Below are 18,546 nucleotides of genomic sequence, written 5' to 3'. Positions count from 1 at the left end.
GGTGGCAATACCAGCGAGGCTTGTTTCCCTCCCTTCAGGGTGACAGGTTCCCCCAGGCCCTATGTGGGTCAAGAGGTGCTATCCAGGAGCCAGTGACTGCAGTACAACTCAGAAGTCTACCTGATGTTCTAATTGTACCGTGACTGAGCTGGCACTCAAATCATGAGATGCAGTCCTTTCCACTCTTCCCTCCCCTTTCCACAGGCAGAGAAGCCTCACCCCATGGCCACCACCACCACAGGTCCATGGGGAGTACTGCCAGGCTACTGTTGATGTTCTCTTAGAGACCAAGGGCTCTTGAATCAGCTTGTGGTGACGCTGCCTGGCCTGGGACTCACCCTTCAGTGCAGTGGGCTCCGCTCTGGCTCAGGGAAGGTCCAGAAATGCCATCCAAGATCCAAGGCCTGGAATCAGGGATCCCAACAGCCCGCTTGGTGCCTCCCCCACTGTGGACAAGCTGGTACCAAACATGCAAAAGTCCCTTTTGCTAGGCCGGGCGCGGTGGCTCAAGCCTGTAATCCCAGCACTTTGGGAGGCTGAGACGGGTGGATCACGAGGTCAGGAGATCAAGACCATCCTGGCGAACACGGTGAAACCCTGTCTCTACTAAAAAATACAAAAAACTAGCCGGGCGAGATGGCGGGCGCCTGTAGTCCCAGCTACTCGGGAGGCTGAGGCAGGAGAATGGCGTGAACCCGGGAGGTGGAGCTTGCAGTGAGCTGAGATCCGGCCACTGCACTCCAGCCTGGGCGGCAGAGCGAGACTCCGTCTCAAAAAAAAAAAAAAAAAAAGTCCCTTTTGCTTTTCCCTCCATTTTTTTCAAGCAGAAGGAGTCTCTCCCCATAGCCACCACAGCTGAGAATGTTCTGAGTTTCACCCAAGGCCTATGGTGTACAACCAGGGTATTGCTGCTGGTTATTCAGGGCCCAAGGACTCTTCGGTCAGCAGGTGATGGATCCTTCCAGGACTGAGTCCTTTCCTTCAAGGCAGTGGGTTTCCTTCTGGCCCAGGGTGTGTTTAGAAATATCATCCAGGAGCTAGGGCCTGCAAAGGGGACCTCATGACTATGACTGGTGCCCTCTCCTGCTGTGGCTGAGCTGGTATTCAAAGTGCAAGATAAAGTTCTCTTTACTCTTCCCTCTCCTCAGGCAGAAGGGTCTTTTTTGGAGCTGTGAACTGTGCTGCCTGGAATTGGGAGAGGGATGGCACGAGCACTCCCTTAGCTGCCCTAACTGTTGTCTTAGTAGGTTGCATGCCCCCCAAGTCCACTGGCTCTGAGTCCAGCTCAGTACTAGGAATTGCCTCAGAGTTGCAGTCCTTGTGGCCTAGACTGCCTTCAAGTTTATTTAGGATTCCAGAGCATTTTAGCCCACAGTGGTAAAGCTTCACTGGAACTCAAGTTCCAGCCACTGGCATGGATGATTCCCCTCTGACTAGAACTGATTATTTATTTATTTAGAGATGGAGTTTTGCTTTTGTTGCCGAGGCTGGAGTGCAATGGTGCAATCTCAGCTCACCGTGACCTCCGCCTCCTGGGTTCAAGCTATTCCCCTGCCTCAGCCTTCCAGGTAGCTGGGATTACAGGCATGCACCACCACGCCCAGCTAATTTTGTAATTTTAGTAGAGACGAGGTTTCTCCATGTTGGTCAGGCTGTTCTTGAACTCCTGACCTCAGGTGATCTGCCCGCCACGGCCTCCCAAAGTGCTGGGATTACAGGCGTGAGCCACCGCACCCGGCCAAAACTCAAGTTTTTTAAGAGAGTGGGCAGGAAGCTCCAGCCCACCTTAACAGCCACTAGAGCTGATTTAAACGCTCCTGCTGTGGGTGGGCATCAGCTGAATTCAGCCTGGTTTTGCTCTCTACTTGTTCGTAGAAGAGCAGAGGCAGGACTGGCTTGTCTGTCATAATATAAAAGAGTCTTGGAAGATGTCCAGGGATCCAGGGTCTAAAACCCCTCATGGCCTTTGGAACACGAAGCTCTGTGCCAAAGGGTGGAGGGCTGCCCTGCGACACCACAAATCCAAGCCCAGGGCGTAAAACCCCTCATGGCTTGGATGGAATCCAGGGCTCAGGGCATAAAACCCCTCGTAGCCTCTGGAAGGTGCACAGACTTGTTGGTTGCTCTCCCAGGCTCATAAACATGTTCTGTATTTTCTCAAGCAGCAGAGCACATTCTATATGCATCAAAGAAAATGCGAAACCGTCACAGACACTTGATGCACTGCTACCTTTCTATCCTCACGCCCACACCTGTTTACCCCCATGTCCTCACGACCTGCTTCTTTGTTTGATCACCAATAAATAGTGTGGGCTCCCAGAGTTCGGGGCCTTCGCAGCCTCCATACCAGCATTGGCCCCCTGGACCCACCTTATGCACTCTTGTCTTTTCTCATTCCTTTGACTCTGCTGGTTTGTAGCCCCCCACAGCCTGGTGTTGGGTCTGATCACCCCAACATTTATGGCACCAAACATGGGGCTATGAACACCCCGGTGAAGGAACACTAGAGCATGCGGAAGTGGAAGACGCATTGTTGGAGGACACCTGAGGACAACTGAAAGAAGCTTGGTGGGTAAGCTGGGCACTTGGAAGAACCTGGGTAACAATGGGACAGAATGAAAGTAAACATTCTGCTTATTTAAATTTCTTAAGGCATTTATTACGGAGAGGGGTAGTGAAAGTTAGTACTCAGAATTTATTAACACTCTTTAGTACAGTAGAGCAGTTTTGGCCATGGTTCCCAGAACAAGGGACAATGGAGCTAGATGAATGGGAAATAATTGGCAGACATTTTAAAAAGGCATATAAAGAAGGAGCCAAAATTCCAGTTTCTGTTTGGTCAGCATGGGCGTTGATAAAGGCAGCTCTTGAGCCATTTCAAACAGATGATAAGGCAAATTCAGATGAGGAAGAGGTAGATGAGTGCAAAAAAATTAACTTCAGATTCTGAATATAAGGAACAACAACCAGAGGAAATTGAAGAAAAGAAAGAGAAACTGAAAAAGGTATATTTTACTAGCTTTCCACCTGCTGAATTAAGTGAATGGCCACCTCCTCCTTCTCCCCCTAACGGGTGAGAAGATGAATTAGCTATAAAATTTACTGCTCCGGTAGCTGCAACATTAAAACCTAGAGCATTGAGAGGCCAAGGCAGGTGGATCACAAGGTCAGGAGGTCGAGACCATCCTGACTAACACGGTGAAACCCTGTCTGTACTACAAATACAAAAAAAATTAGCCAGGCGTGGTGGCGGGCGCCTGTAGTCCCAGCTAGGGAGGCTGAGGCAGGAGAATGGCGTGAACCTGGGAGGCAGAGCTTGCAGTGAGCTGAGATCGCACCACTGCACTCCAGCCTGGGCAACAGAGCAAGACTCCGTCTCAAAATAAAAATGCCTGGAGCAATTGGTGGTGCTACACAAAATTCTATTCAGAAGGCTAGAGCTGAAGGAGACCTAGAAGCATGGCAATTTCCCATTACTATAATCCAGCGAGGAGGATAGAATATAGCTAGTTGGGCCACCTTTCCTTTTAAATTGTTAAAGGAATTCAAGGAAGTCATTAGTCAATATGGGCCAAATTCTCCTTTTGTACAAGCTTTACTAAAAAATGTGGCTCTTGATAATAGATTAATACCATATGACTGGGATACTTTAACAAAATCTGTTCTCACTTCATCTCAGTACTTGCAGTTTAAAACTTGGTGGGCTGATGAAGCTCAAGGCAAGAGAAAACACACAAGCACAGCCGTCTGTGCCTGTTTCCTTTGAACAGTTAATGGTCTTGGGCCCTAATTGGGGCCGATTAGACAATCAAGCAGTAATGAAAAATGTTGCCGTTGTTCAGTTACGCACTGTGTGCTTACAGGCATGGAAAAAAAATGTTATAGGGAAAAAAATCCTTCTTTCATTAGACCTATGAGAGGGAAGGCTCATTTGGCTGAGTATATTAAGGCTTGTGATGGCATTGGGGGAAATTTACATAAGGCTACTCTTTTGGCTCAAGCTGTGGCTGGACTAAAGGTGGGAAAAAATATGCCCCATTTCTCAGGCTCTTGTTTTAATTGTGGGCAATTTGGACACACATAAAAGGAATGTAGAAAAGGAAATCAAAAGGCAAAAACTATTACCATCAATCAACAGAAAAGTCCCAGTGTATGCCCCTGATGTCAGAAGGGCAGTCACTGGGCAAATCAATGTCATTCTAAATTTAGCAAAGATGGGCAACCTCTTTTGGGAAACGGGAAGAGGGGCCCGAGACAAACCGCGGCGTGTCCGGCACAGTCAGTGCCCTTACAAACATACAACAGTTGTCCCCCACCACAGCAGGCAGTGCTGCCGTAGATCTCTGCAGCACAATTCCTGTTTCCCTATTTCCTGGGGAGCCACCAAAGAAGGTCCCCATGGGAGTTAGGGGCCCTTTACCCTCAGGAACAGTTGGTCTATTGCTTGGAAGGTCTAATTTAAATTTAAGAGGTGTCACTGTACTCTTCTGAATTACTGAATCATCAATAATTGTACTCACTGAATCATAAATAATTGATTCTAATTATACTGGAGAGATTCAATTAGTTATTAGTTCCTCAATTCCATGGTCTGCTTCCCCAGGAAAAAGAATTGCTCAGTTGTTACTGTTGCCTTATACAAAACTGGGAAGCAGCATAGTTAAAAAAAAAAAAAAAAAAAAAAAAAAAGGAGGCTTTCGTACGAATCCAGCAGGAAAAGCTGTATATTGGGTTAATCAAGTGTCTGATAACAGATTTATTTGTACAGTAACCATGCAAGGAAAGGACTTTGAAAGGTTAGTAGATACTGGAGCTGAAGTTTCTACTATTGGTTTAAATCAATGGCCCCGGCATTGGCCTAAGCAAAAGGCATCTGTTGGTGGTGTTGGAGTAGGGGCTGCCTCAGAATTTTTCAAAGTTCTTTAATTTTGCCATGCCAAGGGCCGGATGGCCAAGAAGGGACAATTCAACCTATTATTACACCTATTCTTGTCAATCTATGGGGCAGAGACTTATGACAACAATGGGGTACTAAAATATCTATTCCTATGGATCAGTATAATAATAACAGTAAACAAATGATGAGAAAAATGGGATATCTCCTGGGGAAGGGACCGGGAAAAAAAAAATAAAAATGGCCAACCAGAACCTTTAGAACTAAAAGGGCAAACAGATTGAACTGGATTAGGGTATCATTTTTAGGAGCGGCCATTGCTGAGCCTCAGGCTCCCATTCCCCTTGTTTGGTTAACTGCCAAACTGGTTTGGGTGGAGCAATGGCCGCTGAAACAGGAAAAGCTAGAGGCTTTAAAAGAATTAGTGCAGGAACAATTACAAAAGGGACACATAGAGCCTACTTTCTCCCCCTTGGAATTCTCCTGTGTGTGTTATTAAAATCAGGAAAGTGGAGAATGTTAACAGATTTGAGGGCCGTTAATGCTATAATTCAACCCATGGGCGCACTGAACCAGGGCTGCCCTCTCCAACAATGATCCCAAAATACTGGCCTCTTATAGTAATAGATTTAAAAGATTGCTTTTTTACCATTCCTTTAGCTACTCAAGATTATGAAAAAATTGCTTTTACTGTTCCCGCTATAAATAACAAAGAACCAGCGGACAGATACCATTGGAAAGTACTGCCACAAGGCACGTTAAATAGCCCGACTATTTGTCAAACTTATATTGGAAAAGCTATTAAGCCAGTTAGAGAACAATTTTTAAAATGTCATATTATCCATTACGTGGATGATATTTTATGTGCAGCTGAAACTAGGGAGGAATTAATGCTGTGCTACAGTTAGAAAAGGCTGTAACTACAGCAGGGTTAATCATCGCCCCTGATATAATCCAAACTTCTACTCCCTTTCAGTATTTATGAATGAAAGTAAAACAAAATATTATTAAGCCTCAAAAAGTTCAAATCAGAAGAGATAATTTAAAGACTAAGTAATTTTCAAAAATTATTAGAAAACATTCACTGAATTTGTCCCACTTTAGGCATTCCTACTTATGCTATGTCTCACCTCTTTTCTACCTTACGAGGTGATTCTAACTTAAACAGTAAATGCTCCCTGTCCAAAGAAGCATTAGAGGAACTTCAATTAATTGAAGAAAAAATTTCTTGTTTTATTCCATTAGTGACGACATCTAGGATGATGATGAATAGCAGTGGTGAGAGAAGGCATCCTTACCTTGTTCCTGATCTTGGTGGGAAAGCATCTAGATATCAAAATTAAGTACGATCTTAGCTTCAGCTTCTTTTTAGAGGTTCTTTACCTCTTTTTAGAGGAGAAATTTGCTTCTATCTGCTGTTAGGTTTATGGACCTGAGCATGCCACCTAATCATTGCTTTTCCCTTTTCTTTCTGTAAAAAATCCCTCAGAATTCATAAAAAGTTGCAAGTGTCAGGTTGGTTGGTTCTGACTGATTACCTGTGTTATGGACCATCTGTGTGATTATAGGGAAAAGTTCAGAACACCAGCAACCTACATTGGATGGGACCACCTCTGACTCCAGGGATTGCCACTCAATCTTTCTGAGATTAGCACCTACATCCAATAAGGTAATTTTGTCTAAGACCCTGGTGGGGACCAGCAGCCTTATGATCTCAAGATAATCCCTTTGACATGCTGGTAAGCTGCAGTACTACAGAAAACAACGTAGGCCCCTTGGCTACTTCTTTTGCTTTGGGAGAACAGTTGAGTTACATCCTCTCATGCTTTGGAAAGGACTGATACCAAATGTACCTTCTTTTCTTTCCTCATCAGTGCCTGACCATGGGGTATCATGGATGTGCATGTTTCAATAGCCTCCCACTCACCCCATTAGTGAGAGAGGAATTAGGGCCCTAGGGCTACCTAGGTAGCCTAACACATGATATCCATCACTGGACAAATGCAACTAACAACAGTTTATTAGTCATATATATTCACAGCCCAGATGAGGAGGGTACCATAAGTCATGCAGATCCACAAAGAAAATACATTTGGGAGCAGAGGGCCCAAACATGGCTGTGGGAAACAGGCTTTGTAGTATCAAAAGGGTGAATTAACCCTTGGTTCCCCTGGGAGGATGTGATTCACTTCTTTGAATAATGTGTGGGTTAGCAAGGATCTGAAAACCCTTATACAAGAGACACAGACTATATAACTATGCTATAATAGTATAAAACTGTATTATGCAGTATAGCATAATAGTAATTACATATTTTAGTTATACATAACATATACCAGTTATGTGTAATATATACAATTATATATCATTATGCAATATATTACATATTATACACACAAATATATCTATAAATGTACATGTAAACACACTATAGGCTATACTAGATAATCCTATACTATATAGTAGAAAATGGTCCACAAATACCTCTTTTGAATATAGCTGCAGAGGCCCAAAAAAATACCAGCAAATTGAATCCAGCAATATAAAAAAAGACCTATACAACATGACCAAGTTGGATTAAGCTCAGAAAAGCAATGTTGGTCTCACATATAAATATATATTAATATGCCATATTTACAGAATAAGAGATCTATTATCATAGGATCATCCCAAAAGGCGCAGAAAATGATCTTTTTTTTTTTTTTTTTTTTTATTTTTAAGACGGGGTTTTGCTCTGTCACCTAGGCTAAAGTGCAGTGGTGTAATCATAGCTCACTGCAGCCTTGAACTCCTGGGCTCAACTGATCCTCCCACCTCAGCCTTCTGAGTAGCTAGGGCTACAGGCATACACCACAACACTCAGTTAATTTTTAATTTTTTTTGTAGAGACAAGGTCTTGCTATATTGCCCAGGCTGATCTCAAACTCCTGGCCTCAAGTAATTTTTTTTGGGGGGGCAGTGCCCAGTACAGGTGGCAGCACACATTAGGACTTCAAAATCCAGAGATTCCATGATTCTGAGTTACGTGAGTTTGGGTAGAATCCTGTGCTCTGTACTTAACTTTCTTCATTTGTAACATGGGAGAACTGATTGGTTGAGCAATCAAATGAGATACTCAAAATTATGAAATCACAGTGCCAAGTACTAACGTTAAGTTATCACTGAAAAAAATGGACAAAGATTTTATTTCCTTTGCTCAAATTTAATAAGACACAAATATTTGACTTTCCCCCCACTCTTCCCAAACATGTGAATACCAAATTGGGATTTGGGGGCTTTCTGGATCATTGAAACAAAAAGATTCAAACTACTCCTCTTATAAGAAGGCATTAAATTTTTCCTTATATGATGACACCAGATATTCTTCCTTTCTACTAAATTAGACTATTATGCAAAATGATTCCCTGTCTGCAGCTCACCTCCATTATTTCTTGAAAATTACCCTCTAAACATCCATAGATCTTTTGGGTGGTACATATTGGGTGATTCTGTCTGCACAACAGCCAAATGATCATGCCGCATATCCAAGGCAACTTAAGAATCTTTCAAATGACATTAAACGGAAATGCCAACATCACCAATACCTGTGGCCCAAATCAATAGGACATCTCAAATCCTAAATACTCACATCCAAACTCATGATCACACTTTACATGTCTCAAAACTTTTATCCATTATAAAAATAAAGATGAACCATATCTACACCTTTGTTTATGGGGAATCATCACTGTTCATCCCAGGGATGTTTCATGTTTCTATATCCATAGCGTGGAATGTCTTGATCATTTGTGCTGAACTGTGTATGCTTTGATACTACAGTGCCAGGTCTATGAGAAAGGTTAAAAAGTGAGCATCAAGAGCAACATGGCTTGATTTGAACAGTGATTCTGTCTTTCCATCTTGCTAGGTTTGTGGTCTCTGAAAACTTATCTACACTTATTGGACTCTGCTAGTGCACAAAGGAGAAAAAAAGTATTATATAGTTTGCTAAAGACTAAGTGAACTTACATATTTTAACTGAGATATTTTGTGGAAAACATTGTCCAATACACCATAAGAAATATTTCCATGTTTAGATAATAAAAAAGGTTAAGAACAGTTCCACAGGACTAGGATCTGACCTCACACTCAGGTTAGGCCAAGTCTTATCCTGTTGAAGAGAAAAATGTCACATTTCCTTCATCAGACAAAGCTACTCAGCAACCATGATGGATCAAGACAAAAACAATAACCATGTCTCTAAAAATGGTAAAAGAGAACAGAGTTGAAGCCATTCAAATGACCAAAATTGCCCTCTACTCACTAATCCAAGTGAGTGGTTTCTTACGAATTAGGTTTAGCTCCACTTCATTCTTCCTGCCTCTAGATAAGAATTATGATTACCAGTGACACAATTAAGTTCACCTCACAGCATGCAACACACACAGGAGTGCCTCAGTTTGGTGATTAGCAACCAAGTCACCTAACAAAAATCCAAATCCAAAATGAAGTCTTTTTGAGCACCCTCTTTTTTATTTTTTTATTTTTTGAGATGGAGTCTTGCTCTGTGGCCCAGGCTGGAGCGCAGTGGCGTGGTCTTGGCTCACTGCAACCTCCACCTCCTGGGGTTCAAGCAATTCTCCTGCCTCAGCTTCTCGAGTAGCTGGGATTACAGGCGCACACCACCATGCCCGGCCAATTTTTATATATATTTTTAGTAGAAACGGGGTTTCACCATGTTGGCCAGGCTGGTCTCGAACTCCTGACCTTGTGATCTGCCCACCTCGGCCTCCCAAAGTGCTGGATTACAGGCATAAGCCACCGTGCCCGGCCAAGCACCCTCTTACTGATACTCCCCAGAGTCATTTATGGTTTATTATCATTCTTATTACTACAATTCTTAACACTCCTCTCTTGACTACAGGTGTGATCCTGGTGATCTTTGAAAAAAAGGCACAGAAACAACCATGATATAAGTTTTTGGTATTATGAATGCATGATAAATTGATTTTCTGGGAAAAAATCATAACTATATTAAGAATAAAAAATAAAAAATTCCTAAGGACAATACTTCATCTTGTATGCACACAATATTGACTCAGAATATATGAGGATTAACTCAATAAACTTAAAAACTTAATCTGAAAATCTATAATTGCAATGGAATATTTTAATATATCCTTGCAGAAAATTCAAGAGACAAGTGATAGCATACAAGTTATTTGAAAACAGTTAATAAAATATTTCTAAGAAACATCTACAGAAGCTTTTGTTCAACAAAAACATACACATAGTTTTTAATCACATATAATGAAACAAAATTGAAAATGTACTGAGAGATTACATTCAACTGTAATAGGAAACACCAACAATCTGCTTGATATTAGGAAGGTGCTTATTCTTACACTGCAGGACTGGGTAAGTGCATTCAATGCACAATGCAGTGGAGGGACAAACACCCATGTAGTCCTTTTTGACTGCATCACTGTAGTTGTCATGGTGGAATCAGAAACACACAGTCACTTGTACTGTTAACAAAACATGGTGTTTATTACATAAATAATACCTTTGATAAATTCAACCTAGAGATGAGGTAAGTCAGAGCATCAGAGAATATTCCCAACCTTAAGAGTCTAAATAGTTGCCTGGTGGACACATTAGAGTTTCTAGGAAAATCCAAACTGCAGTGCATCTTTGAGTAGAACTTTCGAAGACAATCTGTGGAAAACTACATCTCTGAAAATATGGCAGCTGGGGCCATGCACAGTGGTTCACGCCTGTAATCTTAGCACTTTGGGAGGCCAAGGTGGGCGGATCATGAAGTCAGGAGTTTGAGACCAGCCTAGCCAACATGATGAAACCCTGTCTCTACTAAAAATACAAAAAAATTTAGCTGGGTTTGGTGGCGGGCACCTGTAATCCCAGCTACTTGGGAGGCTAGGGCAGGACAATTGCTTGAACCCAGGAGGCAGAGGTTGCAGTGAGCCAAGATCATGCCACTGCACTTCAGCCTGGGCAACAGAGCAGGACTCCATCTCAGAAAAAGAAAGAAAAGAAAGGGAAAAAAAGAAAGAAGGGAGGGTGGGAGGGAGGGAGGTAGGCAAATATGGCAGTCAAGCAGTTAGTGGTGGTTCTAAGAATACTCTCAGCTGGCAGAGCAAAGGATCAGGACAATGTGGTGGAAGCAGGTGTCCCTGAAGCCCCTATGCATCCATCTGTCTCCACATATGGTGGCTATAAAACCTGACTAATGCTTTCTTTACTTCTGCCTTCCATATCTCCTGCAAGTAGGCTATTGGTCAGTTATACCATGGAGCCATAAAAGAATAGATTACAGAAAACATAAGTCACAACATCACCCATGTTAACACAACCCAGGACAGCCATTTCCAGCTGTAGGTTATATGGTTCTATCTCAGGTCTCTCTTATTAATGCAAAGCCTATTATCCAAATCACAGCCAGAAAGAATTACAAATAGCAAAGATCAGAAAATGAAAATAATAATTCCAATGAGAGAGTATACTGCATGATAAACTTTGCAGACTCAAAAATTTATTATGATTATTTTTTAGCATAAAAAAATAGAAAAAAGGGCATTCTGTCTTCCTCTAAAAAAGCTTCTTTTGGTCAGAAAGAAAGATGAAATACATATAATGATATCTAGTACCTGCCACATAAGGCCAGTAGGAAATCCTAAAGATTACCAAATTGTGATTTTTTGATGGCCCGTTATAGCACAACTAAAAAATACATAAAAATCAAAACTACTAGCTTATTATAAATACACTTCAATTCACTCATGAATCTAACAGACTTCAATATGGAAAGACAAAATTTCAGAAACTGATTTAATGAAAAAATACTATCAATTCAACTTGTGTACAACTGTATAAGAGCTTACAGAATTATCTCATCTCAATGTTCTTTTGTGAAATAGAAATCCATAATTCAGAGATCCACTTTAAGAATCAGTAACTGACACTATATTTTATAACACTTCTGTCATGTTGTGAATTTTCTAGAACAATATACATGAATTAATTTGCATCAGGCTTTCCCATATTATCTACATTTATACAACACCTCCCTAGTGGGAGTTTCAACGAGATTGAAATTTCACACATAAGGGAGTATCACATGAGCATTTGTTAAAATTGAAAACATTGTTATTTCTCACTTTTATAGGATTTCTATCCAGTCTGCATTCTCACATATAAGTATATGGGCCAACTGAAGGCTTTCTCACAATGTCTATATTCAAGAAGTCGCTTTCCAGTGTGAGTTTGTTCATGGCTTCCAAGTAAACTGAGACAAATAAAGGTTTTTCCACATTCTTTACAATTATAGAGTTTTCCACATTCTTTACATTTTTAAGGTTATTAATTCTTTATATTTATAGGGCATATGAAAATTCTTTATACTTCATATGCCTTCTCATGGTCTTTAAAAGGTCACATGACCATTGAAGGTTTTCCCACATTGCCTACATTTACAGGGTTTCCTGTCCAGTATGAAGGCTTCCTCATATTCACATGTAAAGAACTGAAGGTATCCCCATGTCTTATAGTCATAGGGTTTCTCTGAAATATGAATAATTTCATGTCTTCAAAAGGAAATGGGAGCCAGATGCGGTGGCTCACACCTGTAATCCAACACTTTGGGAGGCCAAGGCAGGCAGATCGTCTGAGGTCAGGAGTTCGAGACCAGCCTGGCCAACGTGGTGAAACCCCATCTCTACTAAAAACACAAAAAGTAGGTGGGCATGGTGGTTCACACCTGTAGTTCCAGCTACCCAGGAAGCTGAGGCAGGAGAATCACTTGAACCCAGGAGACAGAGGTTGCAGTGAGCTGTAATCGCACTACTGTACTCCAGCCGGGGTGACAGAGTGAGACTTCATCTCAAAAAAAAAGAAAAAAAAATGGAATAGGACAACTGAAAACTTTGCCATATTGCTTACATACATAGGGTTACTCTCCGCTATGAACTCTTTCATGTATTCGAAAGGAACGGGAACACTTGAAGGCTTTACCACATTGTTGACACGCATAGGGTTTCTCTCCAGTGTGAGTTCGTTCATGGATTCGAAAGGAACGTGAGCAACTGAAGGCTTTATCACATTGTTTACATTCATAGGGTTTCTCTCCAGTGTGAGTCCTTTCGTGCATTCGAACAGAACTAGAACAACTGAAGGCCTTACCACATTGTTTACACTCATAAGGTTTCTCTCCAGTGTGAGTCCTTTCATGTATTCGAATGGAACTGGAACAACTAAACGCCTTACCACACTGTTTACATTCGTAGGGTTTCTCTCCAGTGTGAGTCCTTTCATGCATTCGAAAGGAACTGGAACAACTGAAGGCTTTACCACACTGTTTACATTCATAGGGTTTCTCTCCAGTGTGAATTCTTTCATGCATTCGAAAGGAACTGGAACAACTGAAGGCTTTTCCACACTGTTTACATTCATAGGGTTTCTCTCCAGTGTGAGTCCTTTCATGTATTCGAACAGAACTGGAACAACTGAAGGCTTTACCACACTGTTTACATTCATGGGGTTTCTCTCCAGTGTGAGTTCTTTCATGCATTCGAAAGGAACTGGAACAACTGAAGGCTTTACCACACTGTTTACATTCAAAGGGTTTCTCTCCAGTGTGAGTTCGTTCATGGATTTGAAAAGAACTAGGACAATCAAAGGCTTTCCCACATTCCTTGCATTTATAAGGTCCATTTCCAGTGTGCATTATCATATGTCTTCGATAGCTTGGAAGAGAAATGAATGCTTTCCCACATTCCTTACAATCATAGGGTTTCTCTCCTGTATGAATCCTTTCATGTTTTCTAAAGGAACTAGGAAAACTGAAGGCTTTGCCACATTTTTTACATTTATAGGGTTTTTCTCCAGTGTGAATCCTTTCATGACTTCGAAAGGATGTGGGACAACTAAGAGCTTTACCACATTGCTTACACTGATAGGGTTTTTCCCCAGTGTGAGTCCTTTCATGTATTTGAAAAGTTTGGTAATATCTGAAGGCTTTTCCACATTGTTTACATTCATAGGGTTTCTCTCCAGAGTGAGTTCTTTCATGATTTCGAAAAGAGCTGGGATGACTGAATGTTTTCCCACATTCTTTACATTTATAGGGTTTCTCTCCTGTGTGCATTCTCATGTGTCCTCGAAAGGTTGTGTGATAAATGAAGGCCTTCCCACATTCCTTACATTCGTAAGGTTTCTCTCCAGTATGAGTTCTTTCATGTATTTGAAAGGAACTGGGCCAACTGAAAGCCTTACCACACTGCTTACATTTGTACGGTTTCTCTCCAGTGTGAGTTCTTTCATGGATTCGAAATGAACTTCGAAAGCTGAATCTTTTCCCACATTCCTTACATTCATATGACTTCTCTCCATATTTGTGATACTCATATGATCTATGTTCAGTATGAGATCTCATGTGCCTATTAAGAGATGAATGACACATATAGTCCTTTCCACACACACTACATTCATATGGTTTTACCCTAGTAAAAGTTTTCTTGTTTGGTTTAGGATTTGGAGTCTGACTGATGGTTTCTCCAAACTGACTACCTTCTTTCCTTTCACAGAGCCTCTCTACCATATGACTTCTGTGAGAAAAAAAAAACAAAAAAAAACACACAATTAGTGGCTTTTTAAAATAATTTTATAATTATTATTTCACAATCATTAGTAGGTAGTAGAATTACACTTTTGCCATTTTCAGGGGACGTGTATGTTATGAATGCTCAGGAAGAGTACTTGACCAGAGCCATTATCAAAACAATAAAACTCATAATATAGAGTTCTTTTTTTTTTTTTTGAGAAGAGTCTTGCTCTGCTGCCGAGGCTGCAGTGCAGTGGCACAATCTTGGCTCACTGCAACCTCCATCTCCTGGGTTCAAGCAATTCTGCCTCAGCTTCACGAATAGCTGGGATTACAGGACCCCACCACCACACCTGGCTAATTTTTGGATTTTCAGTAGAGGCAGGGTTTTGCCATGTTGGCCAGGCTAGCCTCGAACTCCACACCTCAGGTGATCTGCCCACCTCAGCCTCTCAAAGTGCTGGGATTACAGGCATGAGCCACCATTCCTGGCCAAAATTCATAATATAGAGTTTCTTAATATTGTTTCCAGGTGAAATATTTTTCAAATACTGAACAACTGTACCTTTTTTTTTTTTTTTTTTGAGACAGAGTCTTGCTCTATCCCCCAGGCTGGAGTGCAGTGGCGCGATCTCGGCTCACTGCAAGCTCCGTCTCCTGGGTTCACGCCATTCTCCTGCCTCAGCCTCCTGAGTAGCTGGGACTACAAGTGCCTGCCACCGCGCCCGGTGTATTTTTTGTATTTTTAGTGGAGACGGGGTTTCACCTTGCTCTCGATCTCCTGACCTTGTGATCCGCCCGCCTCGGCCTCCCAAAGTGCTGGGATTACAGGCATGAGCCACAGCGCCCAGCCATCTGTACCATTTTTAAGAAAACTTTCAGGCCGGGCGCGGTGGCTCAAGCCTGTAATCCCAGCACTTTGGGAGGCCGAGATGGGCGGATCACAAGGTCAGGAGATCGAGACCATCCTGGCTAACACAGTGAAACCCCGTCTCTACTAAAAAAATACAAAAAACTAGCCGGGCGAGGTGATGGGCGCCTGTAGTCCCAGCTACTCGGGAGGCTGAGGCAGGAGAATGGCGGGAACCCAGGAGGCGGAGCTTGCAGTGAGCTGAGATCTGGCCACTGCACTCTAGCCCGGGCGACAGAGCGAGACTCCGTCTCAAAAAAAAAAAAAAAAAAGAAAACTTTCTTGGCAACAATTTTCAACAAATAAATATGAAATAGGGCTTCTTCCAATTATTCATTTTTTAAACTTAATGACATGCTAAGATTCTCTCATAAGACAGTATTTTCTTTTGTAAGTACAACTCACCTTAGCTTTCTCCCCTGATTTTTGTGGTCCTCAGTGTTCTTCTCCTCCCAGTTTTCCCCTAAAATGCAGGCCCAGAAAAATCATTAAAACTATTTGAAATTATAGAAAAAGTATTAGATTCTAAATCTAGGATGAGCTGTTATCCTGTCTGATTTATTTACCAAAGTATTCCCTTTCAACATCCTAAACCTTGGAACCTTGTTGATGAACAAGAAACACTTGTTCTCTAATTGACTAAGTGAGGGAATAATTTCAGTCTTACCTATAGAGGCCAAGTTAACAAAGGTTTCTTGCATCACATCTCTGTAGAGTTTCTTCTGAGAGGGACCCAGCAAAGCCCACTCCTCCTGGGTGAAGTTCACAGCCACATCCTCAAAGACCACTGAGTCCTGAAACATCCCACATGTATAGAGGAGGACGGGTGAGACTGACAGCACTGAGGATATATACTCAGTTCATTAAAAGTCCATATATAATTCCTTTTTCTCCATTTATCCTATAACTTTGACATCAGAACTCAAATCTCTGTCTATACTTACTTCTTCATAAATTTAACACCACCATGAATATTTGGAAATTATTTTTGCATTTTTACTATGATCACTTCAAGTCTTATGCTCTCCAATGACAGGATACACAGCATCTTGGAGAAATGCTATAGAAATGAAACAAATATTTCCAGTTTAAGACGATCAATTCCTTGTAAGAAAAATACTTTTTTTTTTTGCCGGGCGCGGTGGCTCAAGCCTGTAATCCCAGCACTTTGGGAGGCCAAGGCGGGTGGATCACGAGGTCAGGAGATCGAGACTATCCTGGCTAACATGGTGAAACCCCGTCTCTACTAAAAATACAAAAAACTAGCCGGGCGTGGTGGCGGGCACCTGTAGTCCCAGCTACTTGGGAGGCTGAGGCGGGAGAATGGCGTGAACCCGGGAGGCGGAGCTTGCAGTGAGCCGAGATCATGCCACTGCACTCCAGCCTGGGAGACACAGCGAGACTCCGTCTCAAAAAAAAAAAAAAAAAAAAGAAAAAAAATACTTTTTATCTCCTGCCTTATCATGTACTATATCACTTAGCATCCCATGAAACACAGGGTCAAATCTGTACGAGATTTTTTTGTGTGTGTATGAGACGGAGTCTTGCTCTGTCGCCCAGGCTGGAGTGCAGTGGCGCCATCTTGGCCCACTGCAACCTCCACCTCCCAGGTTCACGCCATTCTCCTGCCTCAACCTCCCCAGTAGCTGGGACTACAGGCACCCGCCACTATGCCCGGCTAATTTTTTGCATATTTAGTAGAGACGGGGTTTCACCATGTTAGCCAGGATGGTCTCGATCTCCTGACCTCGTGATCCGCCCACCTCGGCCTCCCAAAGTGCTGGCATTACAGACGAGGTCAGGAGATTGAGACCATCCTGGCTAACACAGTCAAACCCTGTCTCTAATAAAAATACAAAAAAACAGCTGGGCGTGGTGGCAGGCACCTGTAGTCCCAGCTATTCGGGAGGCTGAGGCAGAATGGTGTGAACCCGGGAGGTGAAGCTTGCAGTGAGCCAAGATCATGCCACTGCACTCCAGCCTAGGTGACAGAGCGAGACTATGTCTCAAAAAAAAAAAAAAAAAAAAAGAGTGGCTTAGTGTGCCTAAATGGTTTATGGAATCAATGGAGTATATACTGAACTCCTTTTTTCCTTTTTAGAGTCTGGACTTTTTCACATGCCAGGAGGATGCGTACTTGATCAGCCCCCCAAAAGCACTGTGAGCACTGGGTCTCTAATGAGCTTCCCTAGCAGACAATATATAATATCACAACTTGTTGCTTGGGGAATTGAGCCCATTCCATGTGATTACATGAGGAAAGAACATTTAAAGGCTTGCATCTGCTTTCCTCCATGCCAACTATGACTAAATAAGGCTAATGAAGGATATTTAACAATCCTAATTTTAAAAAATGTTATTGGGTAAAGTCAAAGCAGAATTAAATTAAGGTGAAAGTTGGTACATGTTCTTAGAACAAACTCAGTGTCAACAAGATACCACTGCTCCCAAATGATATCTTTATAAAATTCTACAAATCCCTAAAACAGACTTATTAGGAGTCAAGAAAAACTACTTTTCCAAACCTAAGAGGAACAATAAATGTCAAACAATGGGTAAAGTCTTTTGAAGAGCAACATCAATACTTGCCTAGTATGTATCAAGGATTTTCAAACTATAACCCTCCTAACAGCATAACACGCAGAGAGATAAATAGAACAAGGGAGGGGGAAAGTGTCTTCAATGGACTGACATTTATAAGGAAAATTGATTAATGATAGAGCAAGCATTGTGGGGGAATGGAAGAGATCACTAACACTTTAATACATGTAGAAGAGACAAACTGTTATCTAATTGGAAAAAGCATTGCATTAGCTCTATTCCATAGACAATAATCAATTTAATGTAGATTTAAACGTGAAGAATAGAATTAAAACTCTTTCAAAAGTCACAGGCAATTTTTTTTAAATGCAAGAGTAGGGAGAATTTTCTCATGTAAGAGTAAGCCATAAAGGATGAGACTGAAAACTTCAAATATCCTAAAATCAAGAAAGTTAAAAGACAAACCACAAAGCAGCAGAAAAATATCTGACATACGTGCAATATAAATGAACTAGTATGCAAAGTAAAAATAAATGAACAGGGCTGGACACGGTGGCTCACACCTGTAATCCCAGCTACTTGGGAGGCTGAAGCAGAAGAATC

The 18,546-nt window shown here is 41.8% G+C and overlaps 1 protein-coding gene across 10 annotated transcripts in view; it reads right to left on the bottom strand.

The window, feature by feature from the left end:
• Positions 1 to 11,708: 11,708 nt before the first annotated feature.
• Positions 11,709 to 18,546, bottom strand: part of ZNF709 (zinc finger protein 709) — a 28,826-nt gene continuing 21,988 nt past the window's right edge. For all 10 annotated transcript variants that reach the window (XM_031659856.1, XM_021930737.2, XM_021930738.2 and 7 more), the window contains 3 exons: positions 16,070 to 16,196; positions 15,808 to 15,865; positions 11,709 to 14,496 (listed from right to left, as the gene is read on the bottom strand). In XM_031659856.1, coding sequence (XP_031515716.1) covers positions 12,843 to 14,496; positions 15,808 to 15,865; positions 16,070 to 16,196 — 1,839 coding nt within the window. In that variant the 3' untranslated portion in view covers positions 11,709 to 12,842. The remainder of the gene's footprint in view (positions 14,497 to 15,807; positions 15,866 to 16,069; positions 16,197 to 18,546) is intronic.

Source organism: Papio anubis, chromosome 20 (assembly GCF_008728515.1).
Source record: "Papio anubis isolate 15944 chromosome 20, Panubis1.0, whole genome shotgun sequence".
NCBI classification, from domain to species: domain Eukaryota; kingdom Metazoa; phylum Chordata; class Mammalia; order Primates; family Cercopithecidae; genus Papio; species Papio anubis.
This window is presented reverse-complemented; position numbering and strand designations above follow the sequence as displayed.